The 17,488-nt window shown below is 36.3% G+C and overlaps 1 protein-coding gene across 1 annotated transcript in view; it reads left to right on the top strand.

Annotated features, from left to right (window-relative positions):
* The window catches only part of ANK2 (ankyrin 2), a 251,070-nt gene that overhangs the window by 179,570 nt on the left and 54,012 nt on the right, over positions 1-17,488 (top strand). The window contains exons 25-28 of the mRNA XM_052641694.1: positions 1,005-1,149; positions 7,501-7,603; positions 8,296-8,399; positions 12,624-12,659. Coding sequence (XP_052497654.1) covers positions 1,005-1,149; positions 7,501-7,603; positions 8,296-8,399; positions 12,624-12,659 — 388 coding nt within the window. The remainder of the gene's footprint in view (positions 1-1,004; positions 1,150-7,500; positions 7,604-8,295; positions 8,400-12,623; positions 12,660-17,488) is intronic.

Genomic DNA, 17,488 nt, shown 5'->3' with positions numbered 1-17,488 from the left:
CTGTGTCTTTATAAATAAGTTAGTGCTGATTTGAAACAGTTATTTTAAACAGAAGAAATTAAAATAATATTTAACTTATAAGAATGAAGTACATTCCTGCAAGTTGACTCTTACATAGGTTTTCAGGCTTTGTGTGATTAGTGCCCCTCAAAGATCTTCAAACGTAATTTCTCTGAGCTAAATTATTCCCCCATTCTAGCACATTAAAGCTTTAGAGAGCGTTTGTGTGAGTGAGGTATCATTTACTGGATTTCCTGAAATCGGTATTTTTGAAAGTGCTCTATTCCAGTTCATGGGCAGGGAATGTACTCTCGCCATCTGTGCTTCCAAATGACAGCTACAACACTTAGTCATCTCCTTCTGCCACTGCTTCATTACTTGGCTCACTTTTCCCTGGTACTTCACCTTTGGGATGGCTTCCTTTCTAAGCTCGGTAATGTTTTTAAAATTAAATCCCTGGTTTTTTATTAAAATGTCACAATCTGCCCACTTCGTTGTAGTGTGCTTTTCCTAACATGCGTTATTTTGCTAATATCTGTATATAAGCCGTATTAACTCCATTTAGTACACTTCTTCTTTGTTTTAGAGCAGTAGATATTTCTTAGCATGTTGTTGATTACATGAAGACTGTTAATGCTGGCTACTGTGTATAAAATTATGGAAACCACATTCAGAAGCTAAGTTGTACATATTGTACTAATTACTAAGTTGAATATAAAGCTATAAATCAGCTATTATGATAACAAATGAGTAAAGAAGGTTGACTGATATTAAAAGAATTCCAATTCAGGTAATTATTTCTTCTTGTTAAGTAATAGGAAAATGGGTCAAATATTGTTTCCCTGAGATTCAGCACTTTTTAATTGCATGTGTTCCGTTTTTTCCAGTATGCAGTATTTCAAGTGATGTCAATGCTATTATGCTGATTTTTTTCACAATTATAATCGTATTTTGTAGTTGATATTACATTCAACAAATAAGTCTCCATCTCTCTCTGTTTCAAGGTGATGACACAATGACGGGTGATGGGGGAGAGTACCTCAGACCTGAGGACCTAAAGGAACTGGGTGATGACTCCCTCCCCAGCAGTCAGTTCCTGGACGGGATGAATTACCTGCGATACAGCTTGGAGGGGGGACGCTCCGACAGGTATTCACAGAAAGCACTCCCTTTGCGATGATAGTAATAAAAAAAAAAAGTAGACATGATCATTGACACTTCAGAGGTGTCCTATCCTCTCAGCAGTTAAAGTATTATCTTATGGCATTCTCTAACAACTTTGTGTCCATTTTAAAGGAAACTGAGGCCTAGAGAGATTAAGTCGTTCAGTGAAAGTTTAACTTTGTAAGAAGCAGAGTCATGACAAATAAAGAGCTCTGAACCATTAAAGTATGATACTTCTAATCATCTACAACTTTTTCTCGACATCAATTAAAAGGATGGTTTTGCCTTATGGGCAGTCTTTACTCAGTGGCAGTTACAGGTACTCCCAAACCCCCTTGGGGTTTTTGTTAGTAGAATCATTTCTGTGAACCAAACTATATTGTGAAGAAGGATTTACAAATAACAAATTGAGAAGGAAACATTGCCTGGAACTGACTGTTTTATGAAAAAGAATTGGAATAGAATCCCCCAAGAGGCTGGATACCAAGAGCAATCTGAGCAAAATCTGAAGGAGACCAGGTTTTATCACCAGATCCAAGGAGGTTTACATTTTATTCTGAAATAGACAATCGATTTTGGGGGTTATTACTAACTAGCACATCAGGTGTTTATTATTTTTTGAGACAAACTGACTAAGAACATCCCATGGTGCCTCATCAAAAGTATGACTGCCAATTTAGATTGTGTGTGATTGTTCATATAATGTAATATCTTTTGCCAATCAATCTCAGGTTTGTAATTTTAATATTGGCTCTATTTTTGGCTATATCCAGCAAATGTGGAGTGTAAGAAATAAATACCTTAAAGCCTAGTCAATTTTAAAGGCATAATTAGCAAAAACAAGCCTACCTTGGGTTTTTTCCTTGAGTACTAATGTCTCCCTCCTATCTTTTTTTTTTTTTAAATTCAATGTGCATATAAGTGCCTTTCTGGACTGGCTTTGTGGTAGGTGCTGGAGGTACAAAAATGACCAAGATATGATTGCTGAATTCACAATCTAATGGTGTGAGAGAAAGATGAGGCCAGTGGTACCAGTGTCCCTGGATCCCTGAGGCTCAGGCTTCCTGGAGCGGATGAGCCTAGATCAAGAAGGAATGAGTAGTAGTGGTGAGGAGAGGCAGGGAGGGCATTTGAAGCTTTAGGGAGGTGAGCAAAGGCTTGTGGTGTGTGAGAGAAACAGCAGTGTAGTGCGGCTGGGGTGCAAGTGTGAAGGAGGGGAGGCCTCGTCTGCATTTTGGATGGATCTCTCTGACAGTGAGACAGAGGGTGAATTTCAGCGGCTTTGTCAAAGGGCCACCCACCTCTGGCAGTAGTGACCAGCTGAGAAGCTCCTGCTGCAATGTTTGCTGGAGTAGCTAGGACAAGACTTGAACTTTTAACCTGGGTGGTAGCAATCCTGGAGAGAATTTTAGAAGTGAAAAATTTGAGAACATATCAGTGAGGCAAAACTGGCCAGATGCGGTGACAGGTTTTATGGGGTGCGTGAGGAAGAGGAAGAAGACCCAATTGGCTCGTTGGCTTCAGTGACTTAGATGGAGAGGGTCCTTGGGATCAGGATATAGGGGGAGCTGCTCAGAGAGTGAGGGTAGGGGAGCTTGTGAGGGGTCAGTGTTCTAGATTCTGAATTTTGATACACTGATTGATTTGAGCCTTACAGTCTGAGATTCTTGAAAGACTTTAAATTGCAATAAAATATTTATGGCCTTGCAAAAATTCACAGTAATCTGTGAATAATCATATTACTGTTATCTAAAAATCTTTTTTTTTTTTTCAGCTAGATTTCTCTTTTGTAAGAATAAGTGCTTAAGTTGATCCTTTTGCCTACTTTGAAATACTTAGTGCGGAGAAAGATTTAAAACAATGCTTTCTATAAGACTAGTATCAGTGGTTTGAGGATTCTACCTAAACTGAATACTTCTCAGCTTGTAAAGACAGGGGATATGAAACAAGGAAGACATGATCAGTTGTCTGGGGCCACGCTTGCATTTGTAAAACACCAGATGCATTCATCCTTTCCGAGTTGGCATTATAGTCAGCGTTTCATTTTCATGATCGCTTTTTTTTTTTTTTTTTTAGTTTTGCTTAGCCAATTGAATATGCTATCTTTTTCGGTAATCATTTTTTCCTTCTCATTTCCTTATTTGGTGTGCTTTCAATAGTACCATGCCCAGGTAGGTATTAATTGCATACCATGAAAACGTGACCTTCCTGGATACACCCATGTTTCCCTGCTCACTGCTCAATATATGTGTATTGTGTGTGTTTGTGTGTGCGCGTGCGTACACGCATGCATATATGTTTTGGCAAGGATTGCTTATATTCTAGAATTATGGATTTATTCTCAAATTAGGATTTTTGTGTATTAAATTGAGTATCTATTAATATTTGAGCTAGAGGAGGGGGAATATTTTACTAGGATGAAAGTCTGTGACATGCCCCCACCCGACTTTATTTTAACTGTCACAGCTCCACCTTGTGGTTGATCAAACATTAGCATGGCTTCCCTAAAAGAAAGGTGTTTGTGTTAAGTCACTCAGTCATGTCCGACTCTTTGTGACCCCATGCACTGCTGCCCACCAGGCGCTTCTGTCCATGGGATTCTCGAGGCAAGAACACTGGAGTGGGTTGCCATTTCCTTCTCCAAAAGAAATGTAATTAGCCTATTCATAGTTGGAGATGACAGAGAAAATTACTCTGATGCCTAAAATGTATATGGATGCAGAGGAATAAAAAAAGCTAAACTTTGATTACATTGAATAGGAACACAACCAAGATCTGATTAGTTGGATTTTGTTTCCATTTTATTTTATTATTGCTTACGAATTAAAAAGTGCCATTCAGAGTCAGTGCAGAACTAAATAACAGTGAACCGCAAAAGCTTCCCCATGTATTAAAGCAAACACATTGAATTTTGGGATATTCACTTGTTATAACAGCTTTGAAAACACCATTAATTGAATTTCTGATAAATCTTGCAGCTTACTAAGATAGTAATTATTATACTTTTCAGTGCAATTACAAACTTTGATACTACCTAATATGTGTCCATAAAGCAGCTGTATCATGGTGAAAAAGTTTAAATTTAAGATTATAAAAAAACTTTTGCCTCATCCCTTAGCTGAACAGCAAGTAAAAATTTACACTTCTATAGATATGTTATTGCAAATTTAACTGAACAGCACCACCTCTGACGTAATTTTTAGAAAGTGGCAATTCTGTTGCAAAATATTTGAATTTACTTGCAGTGTTTTAAACCAGAGTAGACAGTTTCTGATCCAGAGACTTGAATCATAGTCATTAGTCCTTTAGAGAGAAGAATTTCCTTACTCTTGGAATATTCTAACTTCATTAATTTCATTTAAGTAGATTCTTTGATATCATAGAAAAAAGAGCAATTGGAACTGTAAACATTGATTAAATACCAATTAGCATTTTAGAAGGCAGTAAACAGAGAGAGCTAAAATAAAATCAGAGGGTAGAGATATTCAGACATGTGGTTTTAACTTGCCCATTCTCTTCATTCTGTCTCTCTAACTTCCCTCACTCTCTGTAGATCCTAATATCATTTTCTCCCTACCCTAATCTCCTTTTCGTGATCGTTTTGTCTGTTTCTTTCCTGTCTTCTCCCTCTGTGTTTCTTTGGTGTTTGGGCTCTAGGAAAGACAAAAAATAGCACTAACATCCCTTTTCTCCTCTTGGTTCAAAACCAATTGAAAGGTAGACCCAGGTATTAGGTCGATGGATATCAGTAATCCACCTTTATTACTGACACGCTTACTGCAGGATGTGGCTTTAAATTCGCGTTCCAAGGAACTCTTAAAAACCTCATTAATACCTCTTTCCATTCACACCCAGAGGAGCCCTTAAATACCTCGTTCCTAAAGCAGACACACCTCCACTCGGTTATGGGGCCTCCCTGAGAGCGGCAGTTGAGGCCTGGCTGCCCTCTCTACAAGTTTATACTTTTACAGTGGTGGCAGCCACGTCACTGGGTCTTAACTGAGGCATCTTTTTTTTTAATCCATTCGATTTTTTCCCATCCAAGCTAAATATCCATTTTCCCTTTGAGACCTGTGTTTCTGCTATTGCACGGCTGCATTTAAGGGTAAAGTCTACACAGTGATGGAGTCTCTCCTTGCTGTTATGAGCAGGCATTTTTATTCCTGTACTCCAGTGCCTGTTGGTCCTTCTGTACTGTTCATTAATATAAACCTAGCACTTTTAAATGTATCAAGTCACCATCTGGATCTATGGATTTCAAAGCCGAGGGTAGAGACTATGTAATTAATACATCTAAACCCAGTAGATCTTGATGGGGGAAGATGGATGAGCCCATAGACAACATATCATTCCAAGAGGTTGACCTCTCTACTATTTTTTCCCTTCTTGGTTCCATTCAAAACAAAATAAAGGAGACGAGAATTTAAGAGCTGTTGACGTAGTGCTGCCTGGTATGAAACACATACAAGTGAATCTTTAGCTATCTTTGTAGTTTAAAGCAGGAAAAAAAAAAAATACTCAAAAAAATACTCAGTCCACCAGTTGAGACAAGCTTTTGCTGAGATTAAAGACCCCTATTCCCAATAGTTTAATCCCTTTCCTGTCCTCAATTTCAAAGTCAGGCCAAGGTTAGCCACAGTAGCCTATTTATGAAGTGCACCATCAAAATCTAGCTGCATAGCTGTAAAAATAACTATAATATAAGCTGCTTCCAGGTGCCAGAACTAAAACCCCTGTGGAGAGTTTGCTTGGCATCCAGGCTTCTCCTGCCACGGCCATGTCAGGAGCCTCTATCTTCCCCAAGAGCCTGTAGGACATAAAATAGTGTATTGACAAATTCTATTTAGATTTAATTGTATTATAAACACAGAGACTTATATAGGTGTAAAAACATAGGATCAGATAATTTGACTTTTTTGATTCATGTCACTTACCCTCTAATATTCAGCATTTACTTTGGGGGCATAGATCCTACAGCAAAATAGGAGAAGGCCCCAAATTGCTATAAATTATCTACCAAGTGATGATTTCCTCAAAGATAGATGGAGATATTGACGCCTCTCAAAGATGACAATATGTGGCTTACAAACTTAGGTATATTTGCAAAAGAAAATAGTTTCCACTAATAGATCTAACTTGATGTTTAGTCCATAATTCTACAGCGCTTCACTGGCCAAATACCTACTGGCTAAAAGTAAATGAAATCTTGCTTCTATAAATAAGGTGAAAGTTTGCCTATCTCTTTATTTTCCCTTGTGGGCTTTGGGCTAGTATTTTGAATACAGATCTTTAATTCTTGGGCTAACCTGTATAAAACATAGTTTATTTAAGATACCAACGTGTTTGTCATTTGATTAGACAAATTGACTAGGAAGTAAGGAAATTGCATCTATGCACATATTGAGTTTCACCCATTACATATGAGTATGTAATTCAGAACTTTGAAATTCAGATTTACCAAAACTGTAAAGCATTGCTTATCAAGGCCTAAATCCCATTGTGAAGCCAAACCTCAGTTTTGGTCAGTGTCGGCTGGCAATTCATTTTCACGCTGGCAGCTGTGTGTGCGCGCGTGTGTTGTGGGTTGGTCTTAGAAACGGTTTTTCGTGCTCTTGCATCTCATTGCCACAGCAGCCAGCATTCTTTGGTGCTTCACTCACCACACACAGGACATGCACCGGGAACAGTGCTGCCCTTTGAAATACCTTTATTGGAAACACCAGAGACAAACAGGAGAAACACTGCTTCCACAGGAAGCATGCATCTGGCCACCATTCATCTCTCTCTGTAGCTTCCAGGGGTGTGCCCCAACATTCAGTCATTCACAGCTGGAGAGGAGGAGAAAGAGGTGTGGAGAGAAAGGAAAATGAGTGAAAATGAAACCTCTCTCCGAGGGCTGTCTTCTACTCTACTAATATTTTTCCTAGCTGCAGGGAGATTTACATTTAACACAGATTTAAGCAGTCTATCCTGGGATTACTTTCTGTGTGAATTTCTTATACTAGCAGTAAGCTACAGTTGCCGGTTTAACATTTCTGGGAAGAAAATGAATCAGATTAGGAGGATCAAATTTTATCTTCTGGATTCCCTTGTGCCCTGGCCATTGAGTGGTAGGAACCAGTCAAAAGATGTGTTAGTTTAGTTGCTGGACAGAGAGGTGTGGCAACACAGAGACCCGGGTTTCCTTCTTCCACAGTTGCGATTTATGTCCCCCTGGAAGTTGCATCGTTAGCTAATAGCACGCTTTTCTCACTCTCCTGCTCGGCTCATCATTCCATCCTCCCAACCCTACTACTGCTGTTGGTATATCACCATGACCTCCTGCCAACCTACCAGCCTTCGATCCTTCAGTTCCGACAGGTCTCACACCCTGAGCCATGCCTCGTACCTGAGGGACAGTGCCGTGATCGACGACACAGTTGTGATCCCCAGTCACCAGGTATGTGACTTTTTGCCTTTGCGTTTCTGTTTTCTGGAGGCCTTTTCAACATTATCTGATGTTGGAAATATCTGGAAGATTTTTAACCTTAAAAAACACAAACAAAACTGTCTTAATTCGGATGATAAGCCTAGGATAAGAGATTTACAAGTGTTTCAAAAGCATAAAGAATGTTTGCTACATTTCTCAATGAGCAGAGTTTTTCTAAAATAATATACTACTTGTGTCTTCAGCTATACTGGATTCTTCTGTGAAGATTATATATAAAACTCCGTTTCTTTGTGAAATCTCTATTAAAGGAAAATGTAAGGTTGGATGCATTTTAAAGTATAAGATGAACGGTACAGGTTAAAATATGTCTCTCAATATTTAAAATTGTTTTCTATGAGAAAAGGTGTAGAATTTGTTATGAACTCAATTTTAGATATGATTTTTATCAGTTTTGACTGTTTCCTGGAAGGAAGTAGATGAAACCTATGTTTTTCAAAGACAACTACACAAGTGTAACCCTACATCAATAATGTAAGTTGAATCGGAATGTATTTTAAATGCCTTAGTCTCATATCATATTTTTAAATGAATGTTTTTCCATGTAATACCACTTCCTGTGATTCCAATTATTGAAGTTCATTATATTTCAATTTAATTGGAAGAAAGTCTTTCTTATTAAATCCAGTGTTCTTTGTGTTCAGGTGACAACTCTAGCCAAGGAGGCAGAAAGGAATTCTTATCGTCTAAGCTGGGGCACTGAAAACTTGGACAACGTGGCTCTTTCTTCCAGCCCTATTCATTCAGGGTGAGTAAATCAATATTATGTATCCAGATCAAGAGGTAACAAGAGATGAGTGAAAATAACAGCTTTGTCCAGTAGCTTTAGCTGATGGCTAGCTTACAGGGGAAGTGACCTTTTTTAAAAAGGTCATGCTTTATCCGCCATGGACTCTCTCTACACAAACAGACCAGCAAAAAGGGTTGAATTCCGCACAGAAGAACGGACCATTGTTTTAAAATAACACATAGAACTGCGTCAAATAGCTTGTTAACTAACCAGAGTATACCTGTGGCCTCCTTATTGTTCATATTTTTGTCTTCAAGATACCTTGAAAAGAGGGGCAAGAGCATTTGCTTTTGAAAGTTCTGTTTACTAAGATTGACTAGTTTAATAAATGCCTTTCCTTGCATATTAATGCATTTAAAATAATGTTCACAGGAGTCTGAGTCATACAGATCTACAAAGGAGTTCACATGATGGTTGAAGTAGGAATATATTAAAAAGGGAGGTTTGAGTGCAACCAGTTAGGTTCTCAATTATCATTCTAAAGTCATTCAGGTAATATATATGACACTACTTAAGAAATGCTGCCTATTTATATTATCTCATTAAAAAATAGGACTTTGAGTTAATGATTTTAAATATCCTTAAAGATGATCTTAAGTTAGAAGAATTCAATTATTTGGAATATAAATTCCTTAAGGGGCTTTAAATTGTAATACTCTTCACAACTGGTCTTTTTCTTACATTTTAATGGTTTCAAGTTGTATAGTAATTCCATAATTATGAATAAACTTTTAAAATGTTTTTCTTTAATTACTTTTTAAACCCTGCTCATATTTTATCTAACTAAATATAATATTTTGATTTAAATTATTATCCCAAACTCCTTATCCATAATCCCCAGAATGATTTTGAGTGATGGATCCTTTCTTGTTTTTATTATTCTAAAATATTCTCCTTTCAGGAAAGCATTCTAAGATACTGTAGTTTAAAATTTGGGACTTCTTAATCTGATCTGTTAAAGGCTTGTAAAATTAGTTGCATAGATATAAAATTAGTTACATAGAATATTGAAAATAATTATAATACTCTTCTATGTTAAATAAGTAAAAGCTAGTTCTTGATGCAAATGTTATTCAGGGGAATAAAAACCAATTAAACCTCGTTCAAATTTACTTGTTTTAAGTAGGAAATGAGATAATTAAAATCTGACAGCTATAAGCGGTTCAAAAAGCATAACATCACATACTAAATTTTTCAACAATAAGATGAAGAAAAAAACCTTGGTCCTAGAGTGTTGATGGATAATAGATCAGAATTTAGAAACTATAATCTAGTATTTGAAGTCCATGTCCAGCCTACAAAGTGACAAGATAATTTTAAGCAAAATGTGACATAGAAAAATTGTCTTATTGCAGACCAAGATTTTAAAGATCCTAATTTTTTTTACTATGAAACATGATCACTAACTCTGATCCTCAACTCTGGCTGTACATGGGAATCACTTGGGAGCTTTAAAAATGCTGATGCCCAGGCCCCAGCTGAAACCAGTTCTATCACAGTCTCTATTGTTGGGGCCTTGCCATTGGTATTTTCTACAAGCACCAGCTGTCAAATATATTTGTTTTATATAGGCTATTAGAAAGGAACACTATTGCCTAATAAAGCTTCGACTATAAGTTTGGCTTAGGTAATTAACATATGACTAGTTACCTCAAATATCTTTTTATCCTTTCCATTTACTTAAGTATTCTCTCTTCACACACTGTTGAATTCTGCAACGCACCAAATTTTGTGCCAGGCACCAAGGAAAACAGATGAGTAAGTCATAGCCAGTACCTTTAAGAAGCTTGCTGATGTGTTGTTATTTGAATTTGGGAGACAGTCTCCAAAAGAGCAATAACATGATGGTTAAGAGTGTGCTTTGGAATCATATCAAACAGAATTCAGATCCCGGCCCTAACATTCAATATGTGACACTGGGCAAGTTGTGTAAAGTGTTTCAGTTTATTTATCTATAAGATGAATATTATATTATAGACTCCATAGGGGAGACTTAAGGATTAGATGCTTCTGAAGTAGTTAGCATTTTGCCTAGAAAGAATAAGTACTCAATAGATTTTAGCCATTAGTATTTATACAATCCACACACACATCTTTCGCAAACTTCCAGTTAGTGAAACAAAAGTATCCTGAATTCTCTAAATGGGAATAACCAATGTGGTACAATTCATAATGGCAGTGTTTGACTTATTTTTTATCAGGTAATCTATCTTAAGGTTGTGTTTCTACTATAGTATTTGAATGAATACTGCAAAAGATGACTCCAAAGAAATGGATAATTACCACTAAAAATTCAATATTTCTGAGCGTGACGGTATTTGAAAGCTACGGTGATATTAATATAAATACTGTTTATAATATATCATATAAAAATGACTTCTTAGAATTTTATTCACTATACACCAGGTTCCTGAGTAATAGTTTTTATGTAATTTACAAGGAGCTGAGTTTCTCTTTAATTAATTAGGTGAATTCCTAAGCCACTTCAAAGCCTGCCCAAATTTAAGAAAAAAATAATTTTTGACAGAGAAGATAATAAAGCTAGCTTTTATAAGCATATGTCACTAATTTGTGGATAATGATCTATTAGATTAGATGAAGAGATTTTAGATTAACAGAAGACACAACTTCTACCAATAAACACCATTATTTTCTTTTACTTCTACTGTTTCCAATGACTAGTGTTCATCACAATAGGAGAATAGGTCTCGGTGATTAAAAAATCTGTTCTGACCAATAAATACAGCCAGTACCTAGCAAAAGAAAGGCTGACTGTAATATTGTTGTTGTTGTTGTTCTTAAAGAAGTTGCCTTACTGATTCACAGCGTGATGATTATTTCTAGTATCCTAACCATGATCACATCCAATGCAAGCTTGGACAAGAGCTTAAATTTTACATTTCTTCCCCATTTCATAAGTGCATAATGAATCAACAGATGTAAGCCACAAATTCCTATCAATAGCCAGTTTTGTGACTCATTTTAAATATTATTTCAAAAGTCTTTATTGTTATAGTTTTTTAATGTCAGCCAAGTACCAACAAATAAATGCCAGTTCATAATGTCGTATATAAGACATAGTAACTAGAAGTCAATAGGAAAGTAATCTTTTATAGGACTTCTTTTTCATAAAAACATGTTGAAGATGGTTTCGCTGTGAACCTAAAACTACTCTAAAAAATGTAGTCTATTTTTTTTAATGTAAAAATGTTAGCTCATATAGTGGAAGTTGATATTTGAAATTCATAGAAATTAAAGATGTTTTTCCTTTGATGACATCAATATTTATCTAAGTACCTGTGGCAGTTAATTTAGTTGTTCATGTATTTCAAACACTCTTTTTTTTTAATGGTACACGAAGGTAAATTCTTTGGGGTGAAGAAAATTGTTTCATAAAACAACTGCTTTGTCAAGTTAGGTTTCTGGTCCAGAGGATACACATATCCATTTGTAAATCATCAGGTGTTGAAAACCCAAGTGGACTCGTATGAAAACGTACGGAGCATTTTGAGGAAGAGCAGATTCAAGTAGAAGAGGCATGAAAGACAGGACCGTAAAGCAAGATCAAACAATGTGACCAGTGAGGAAGACAGGGAATGGAAGTCTTGAGAAAGCACTAAGACTTCGTTCACCTAGTTTTTGTTACCTGTAGTAGGTAATTAATGTTACCTACTCTGCCTTATAGTTTATGCTACTGTTTGTCATTGGAGCTAATTTTTAAATAGCACCTTTTCTGTTTGCATTTCTTACGTAGCAGCCCAAAGGGCACTACCATTATTTTGAAAGTATTAAAAGTGTGAGTGAAAAGCTATGGGGGCAAAACTATGTCTATCAAATCAAAGACTTTTTATCTTTCTTTATACTGCCCCTTGATGTTGTGTAGCTTCTTGGATATTTAGACTTTGAGTACCCACATACCCCAGTGTTGAGTAAGGCCACAAATCCCTCTCCAGTGATTTTATATCCCAGTTCCCTAACCTGGGAGTTACTCCATAGCCCCCATATCTGGGTCTTCTCTCAGCCTTTTCATAGAGCTGTATCTCATTTGTATTTCCATCCTTTTTTTCAGTGGATACGGTATTGGTATATAAACATTTCATTTGAAAAGTCACTTCTGATTTCCTTCTTTATATTTCACTTTATCCATTCCTTCTCTGTGCTAAAGTATCTATTCTGTTGCAGCCGCACCTCTCCATGTCTTGATCGTGACAACAGCAGGTGAACTTCTGTATAATTCCTACTCTGAACATGTTGCCTCTCCTCTTCCCCTTTCTCCATGTCCTTCTCCCTGTACCTTGCCTCGGGATGCTTTAGTGTGACCATACCTAGCCGGAGAGAGCAAGAGAGGGAGCACACAAGGGAGAATGGTGTATTGCCTCCACATCATGACCATTACTGAGTTCCCCATTATGGTACAGGGACAGCGAGTATTTGTTATTTTGTTGGAAATAAGTGGGGTTATGCTAAAATGAGTGTAGACCTAATGTGAGAGGCTGTCTTCCTCATAAGTCTCCGTATCTCTGCTTCTTTTGAGAGAAAAAGGGCTACATAGAGCTGAAAGATGTTATTCCCAGCAATTATGCAAATTGGTTAAGCTGTTTTCAAGTTAGAGTAAAGGTTATGATTTTAAGTGTCACTTAGCAAGAGTTTTTTAAAGCACAGTCTAGGGGAACCAAAGTTTATTAATAGTGCACTTGCTTGCTAGGACGCTTTAAATGCAACTTTTGATATTTTGGAAATTGTACTATAGAATGATTCCAGTGTTCTAAAAATATCTACGCTTCTATGTTATTTTGATAAGCTTATTTTTAAAAGTTCTTATCAGACGACTGGTTATAGTATTTTTATTATACAGTCATGCATCAGGATCAGGATACTGAAGATTGTCTACAAATCAGACAATTTTCAATTTTGACAAATTTATATCCATTATTTTTTACTTTTTCTGCAATACCCACTAAATATTTTGTGTCTATACATGAACATAGTGATAAATACATTTTTGGTGATTTTAACAGGTTTGAGGCACTTTATTTCAAAGCTGTTTTCATCAGTTTTTCAGTTGATGGAATTTGGAAGATTAGGAAGAAATTAAGGAAATTATAGAGGACAGGGAGCTCACGGTACGGTTTTCTCACAGTAACCCAGAAATGAGATTTGATTCAAGGCCCTCTTGCTATGTATGTGTAAGTCACTGAAGCACCCTGATGACAGATTTTTTTTCCTGTTTTCACTCAATAACTAACTCTGAATGCTGCAATCTCCTCCCCATCCTTACCCCATGGTCCTGGATGAATTAAACGTAAACCTAAGGATTCATAACTTTTGGGGTGGAGGATATAGTCCTCAAAAGACCAGAATCATTGTTTTCTGCTGCCTCCACTGAAGCATGTATCTGTCTAGCTAATCAACTACATATTCCTAGGCAAGTCATCTGCATAATAATGGTGGATTGCTTTTGCTTTTATCCCTTTTAAATTGTGATAACAGTGTATCTCACAATTTCGAAAACTTCAATAAGGATTTCTACTTTGCATGACTGCTGAATTTCCTTTGAAGAGTAAGATAAACAATTAAAACCAAGTATGTTATGTGATGTTTTTTTGTCTGTACAGTCTGAAGTCAATGTTTAGTGTAGTATGTGTATAGATTTTTTGCAAAACTACTCTTGATTGTTTTAGCCATACAGCAAAAATAGTATATATTTCTTGGAGGAATGGCAGTTTGTTTTTCAAATAGTAATGCTTCCAGAACTTATGAAATGGAACATTCCAGTAGGTCGCCTAACCTAGTTAGAATTTTAATACCAGAATGCCGAATTAGAGTTTGAGTTTAATCAAAGTCTCTCATTTTGGGGATGAGAAAACTGAAACCTAAAGATGTTAAATGACTTGCCGGAGGTTACAGCAGAAATTCAACACAGGGTTAGATCTCGTGATAGATCCAAGCTGGAGCCAGGAAAGCATGTGGTACTTGTTGAATTATCTTGTGCTCTATACTAATAGTGTTTTTTACATCTTCTTTAGTACAGTTCATAAACTCATCAAAACTCCATATTAAATTACTTTAGCAAAGTTCTGGGTTCACTGTAGGTATTTAATAAATGTTAGTTTCTCTGTTTAACTTTGTATATTATATGATAATTTTAAGACATTCAAAATATATAAAATTATATGCATTTGTTGAATTCTATCTGCTTGACCCACAATGATTTAATTCTCATTCTATCCTTAAGTGGTGATAGGATTATCCCTCATTGACAGATGAGGTTTCAGTCACAGCTCACAAACAATGGAACTGAACTTCAATCCATTTATCAATACATTTTACTTTAGTTCTTTTCATCTCCCAATGTTAGGGTTAGGGTTATCTTGTCCCATTTTTAATCTCCTGAAAATATGAGAAAATCAAATTTACTTAATCAAATCTGGTATGTGAACTAATTTCTCTCATGATTCACCCTAACCTTTCACTTTTTCCTGTGATACAAAAAAAAAAAATAGTCTCTTAACATCTGCTTTTTGAAATTGTTATACATCACAAAATAACTATCCACTAATCTATTACCTCAGCTTTGCTGGTGGCTCAGTGGTTAACAACCCACCTGCCAATACTGGTGACGTGGGTTTGATCCCTGGGTTGGGAAGATCCCCTGGAGAAGGAAATGGCGACCCACTCCAGTGGGAAATCCCATGGACAGAAAGGAGCGTGGCACACAGTTGGACACAACTGAATGACTAACACACACATCCAAGCAGTAACACCTTTGGATATCCTGATATTTTTAATGAAAATATTCAAATGCTAAGCCAATTTTATATTATAAACTATTGGGATTCACTGACTAGCATGTTGACTTTTATCAAAAGACTTTGTATCAGTACCTAGAAAAAAAAATTGAATGGTTACTTCCCTTATTCTCCTTTAGTTGAAGGAAAGACTTTTATATATAATTCTGCATAGTCAGCTTTTTAATTAGTTGGAGAAGGAAATGGCAACCCACTCCAGTGTTCTTGCCTAGAGAATCCCAGGGATGGGGGAGCCTGTTGGGCTGCCATCTGTGGGGTCACACAGAGTCGGACACGACTGAAGTGACTTAGCTTAGCTTACTTTAATGAAGTCTGACTGGTGTTTGGTCCCTGGTTGTCCAGGGACCAAAGAATTAAATAACTTTCTACTTTAGCCTTCTTTTCAATTAGAAATAAATATATACAGCTTCTCACAACTTACCCTTTTCACTCTTCCACCATTCACTATTAAGCAGCATCTACAGTTACACTATTTGAGTCTGATTTGCTTATTTTCTTACTAAATTTGTAAACATTTTTATTCATGTTGACTATCAATATTTAGCTCTTTCATGACTTCCCATCCTTTTGTTTCTTTCTTGATATCTTTGTGATTTACTTTCTTCTCTATCTGCCTGCCCCTCTCTTCCTTCATCTCTCTCTCCCTCTCTCATCTAATAATTCCCTCAATAGAGCTTGTTGTTTTTTATTAGCCTAGTGCACTTCCTTTAGTTATTTCATAAAGACACAAAAGCTTGTTTCTGTTGGAAATTTTCTCTGAATTAGACACATTGCCACTTTAATTTTTCAAATTTGCTTGCTGTTCTGGTATGATACTTAAATACAATTTTCTAGATCTATGATGACACCAAGACATATATAGTTAGATTTATTTACTGCAGCTCCAGTCTTGAAGTCCTTTTACTTCCCAGTCTTTGGTCTTTCTTCATATAGTTTTCACTCCTAACAAAATCATTACTTTAGTGTATCCAAACTCTTGGTTTTCTGCTTACTCTCATTTTCTACTAATCCTCTATCAAGGGAATTAAATATGTTCACTCTGTCATTTTCAAGCAGGGAAATGCCTGTAGAGGAATATTTAATATTGAAGACAATCCTTCTCGTCTATTTAGCTATTTTATGAACTGAAATGTCTGAGTGTAGTAATTTGAATGAGGTCTGACTGGATTGGTTGTCCAGGAATCAAAGAATTAAATAACCTTCTACTTTAGCCTTCTTCTCAATTAGAAACAAATATATACAGCTTCTCACAACTTACCCTTTTCACTCTTCCATTCACTCACTATTAAGCAATTGCTTATTAACTGCCTACTATGTGCCCCATTCACATTGCACTAGGCACTTGGGACACACAGGAAGAAACACGGAGCACAAGGTCACTGCCACTGTGACACTGATATGGACCTGTGTGTGGTTTAGTTCCTTCCTCCTTGACCAGGAGAGTAACTGGTTCCGAGTAAGTGAAATCATCATGTGACATTTGGGGCTTAGACTGTGAGCATCTCGGCAGCAATGACTATGTCTTTACTTTCTGTATCCTTGCTAAGTTCCTAGCAGAGCACCTGGCACTTTCAAGAAGTGTACAAAATGTGACATGAAAAGCAGCGTGGAAATTTTGGGGTACATGAGAACAAACGAAAATTTCAAAAGAAAGTAACATAGAAATCAGAGAAGGTAATCAAACATGTAGGTGCTTAGACATTGTTACAGCCAAGTATATAGCTACTTCAATTCACTCCTTACAGAATGCACCACTAGAAGATATTCTAAATGGAATATATAGGCTGTGAACCATTACTGGAATAAATATAGTGAAAATATAATAGCATGTACCATGAATGGGGAAACACCCTGGATGCTTTCCAAAAATACAGATAATGTTGGATATTGATAATATTAATCAGATGTATTATAATAATTCCTTACTTTTTTTAGTCCCTGTTCTTCAGCAGTGGTGCTAGTAATCAAAAGATGAAAAAGAAATCAAAGAAAGTAGAGAAAGTCAGAAATACAGCATTGAGTTTGAAATAGCACCGGTTGATACTTCAGTCATTTTTTTCTAGTTTTTATAAAAATCAACAATAAATATCATAGTCAAATGAAAATAATAAAATGGAAAATAAACCTTTCTAGTCATCTAGACGTTTTACCAGTTCTTTCATTCTTTTGAGCGATAGTGCATTTTAAAAAGCAAATAGAAAATAATTTAAGAATTCCTACTTAAATGCTAGTAATAAG

This window comes from Budorcas taxicolor, chromosome 6 (genome assembly GCF_023091745.1).
Source record: "Budorcas taxicolor isolate Tak-1 chromosome 6, Takin1.1, whole genome shotgun sequence".
Lineage (NCBI taxonomy): Eukaryota > Metazoa > Chordata > Mammalia > Artiodactyla > Bovidae > Budorcas > Budorcas taxicolor.
This window is presented reverse-complemented; position numbering and strand designations above follow the sequence as displayed.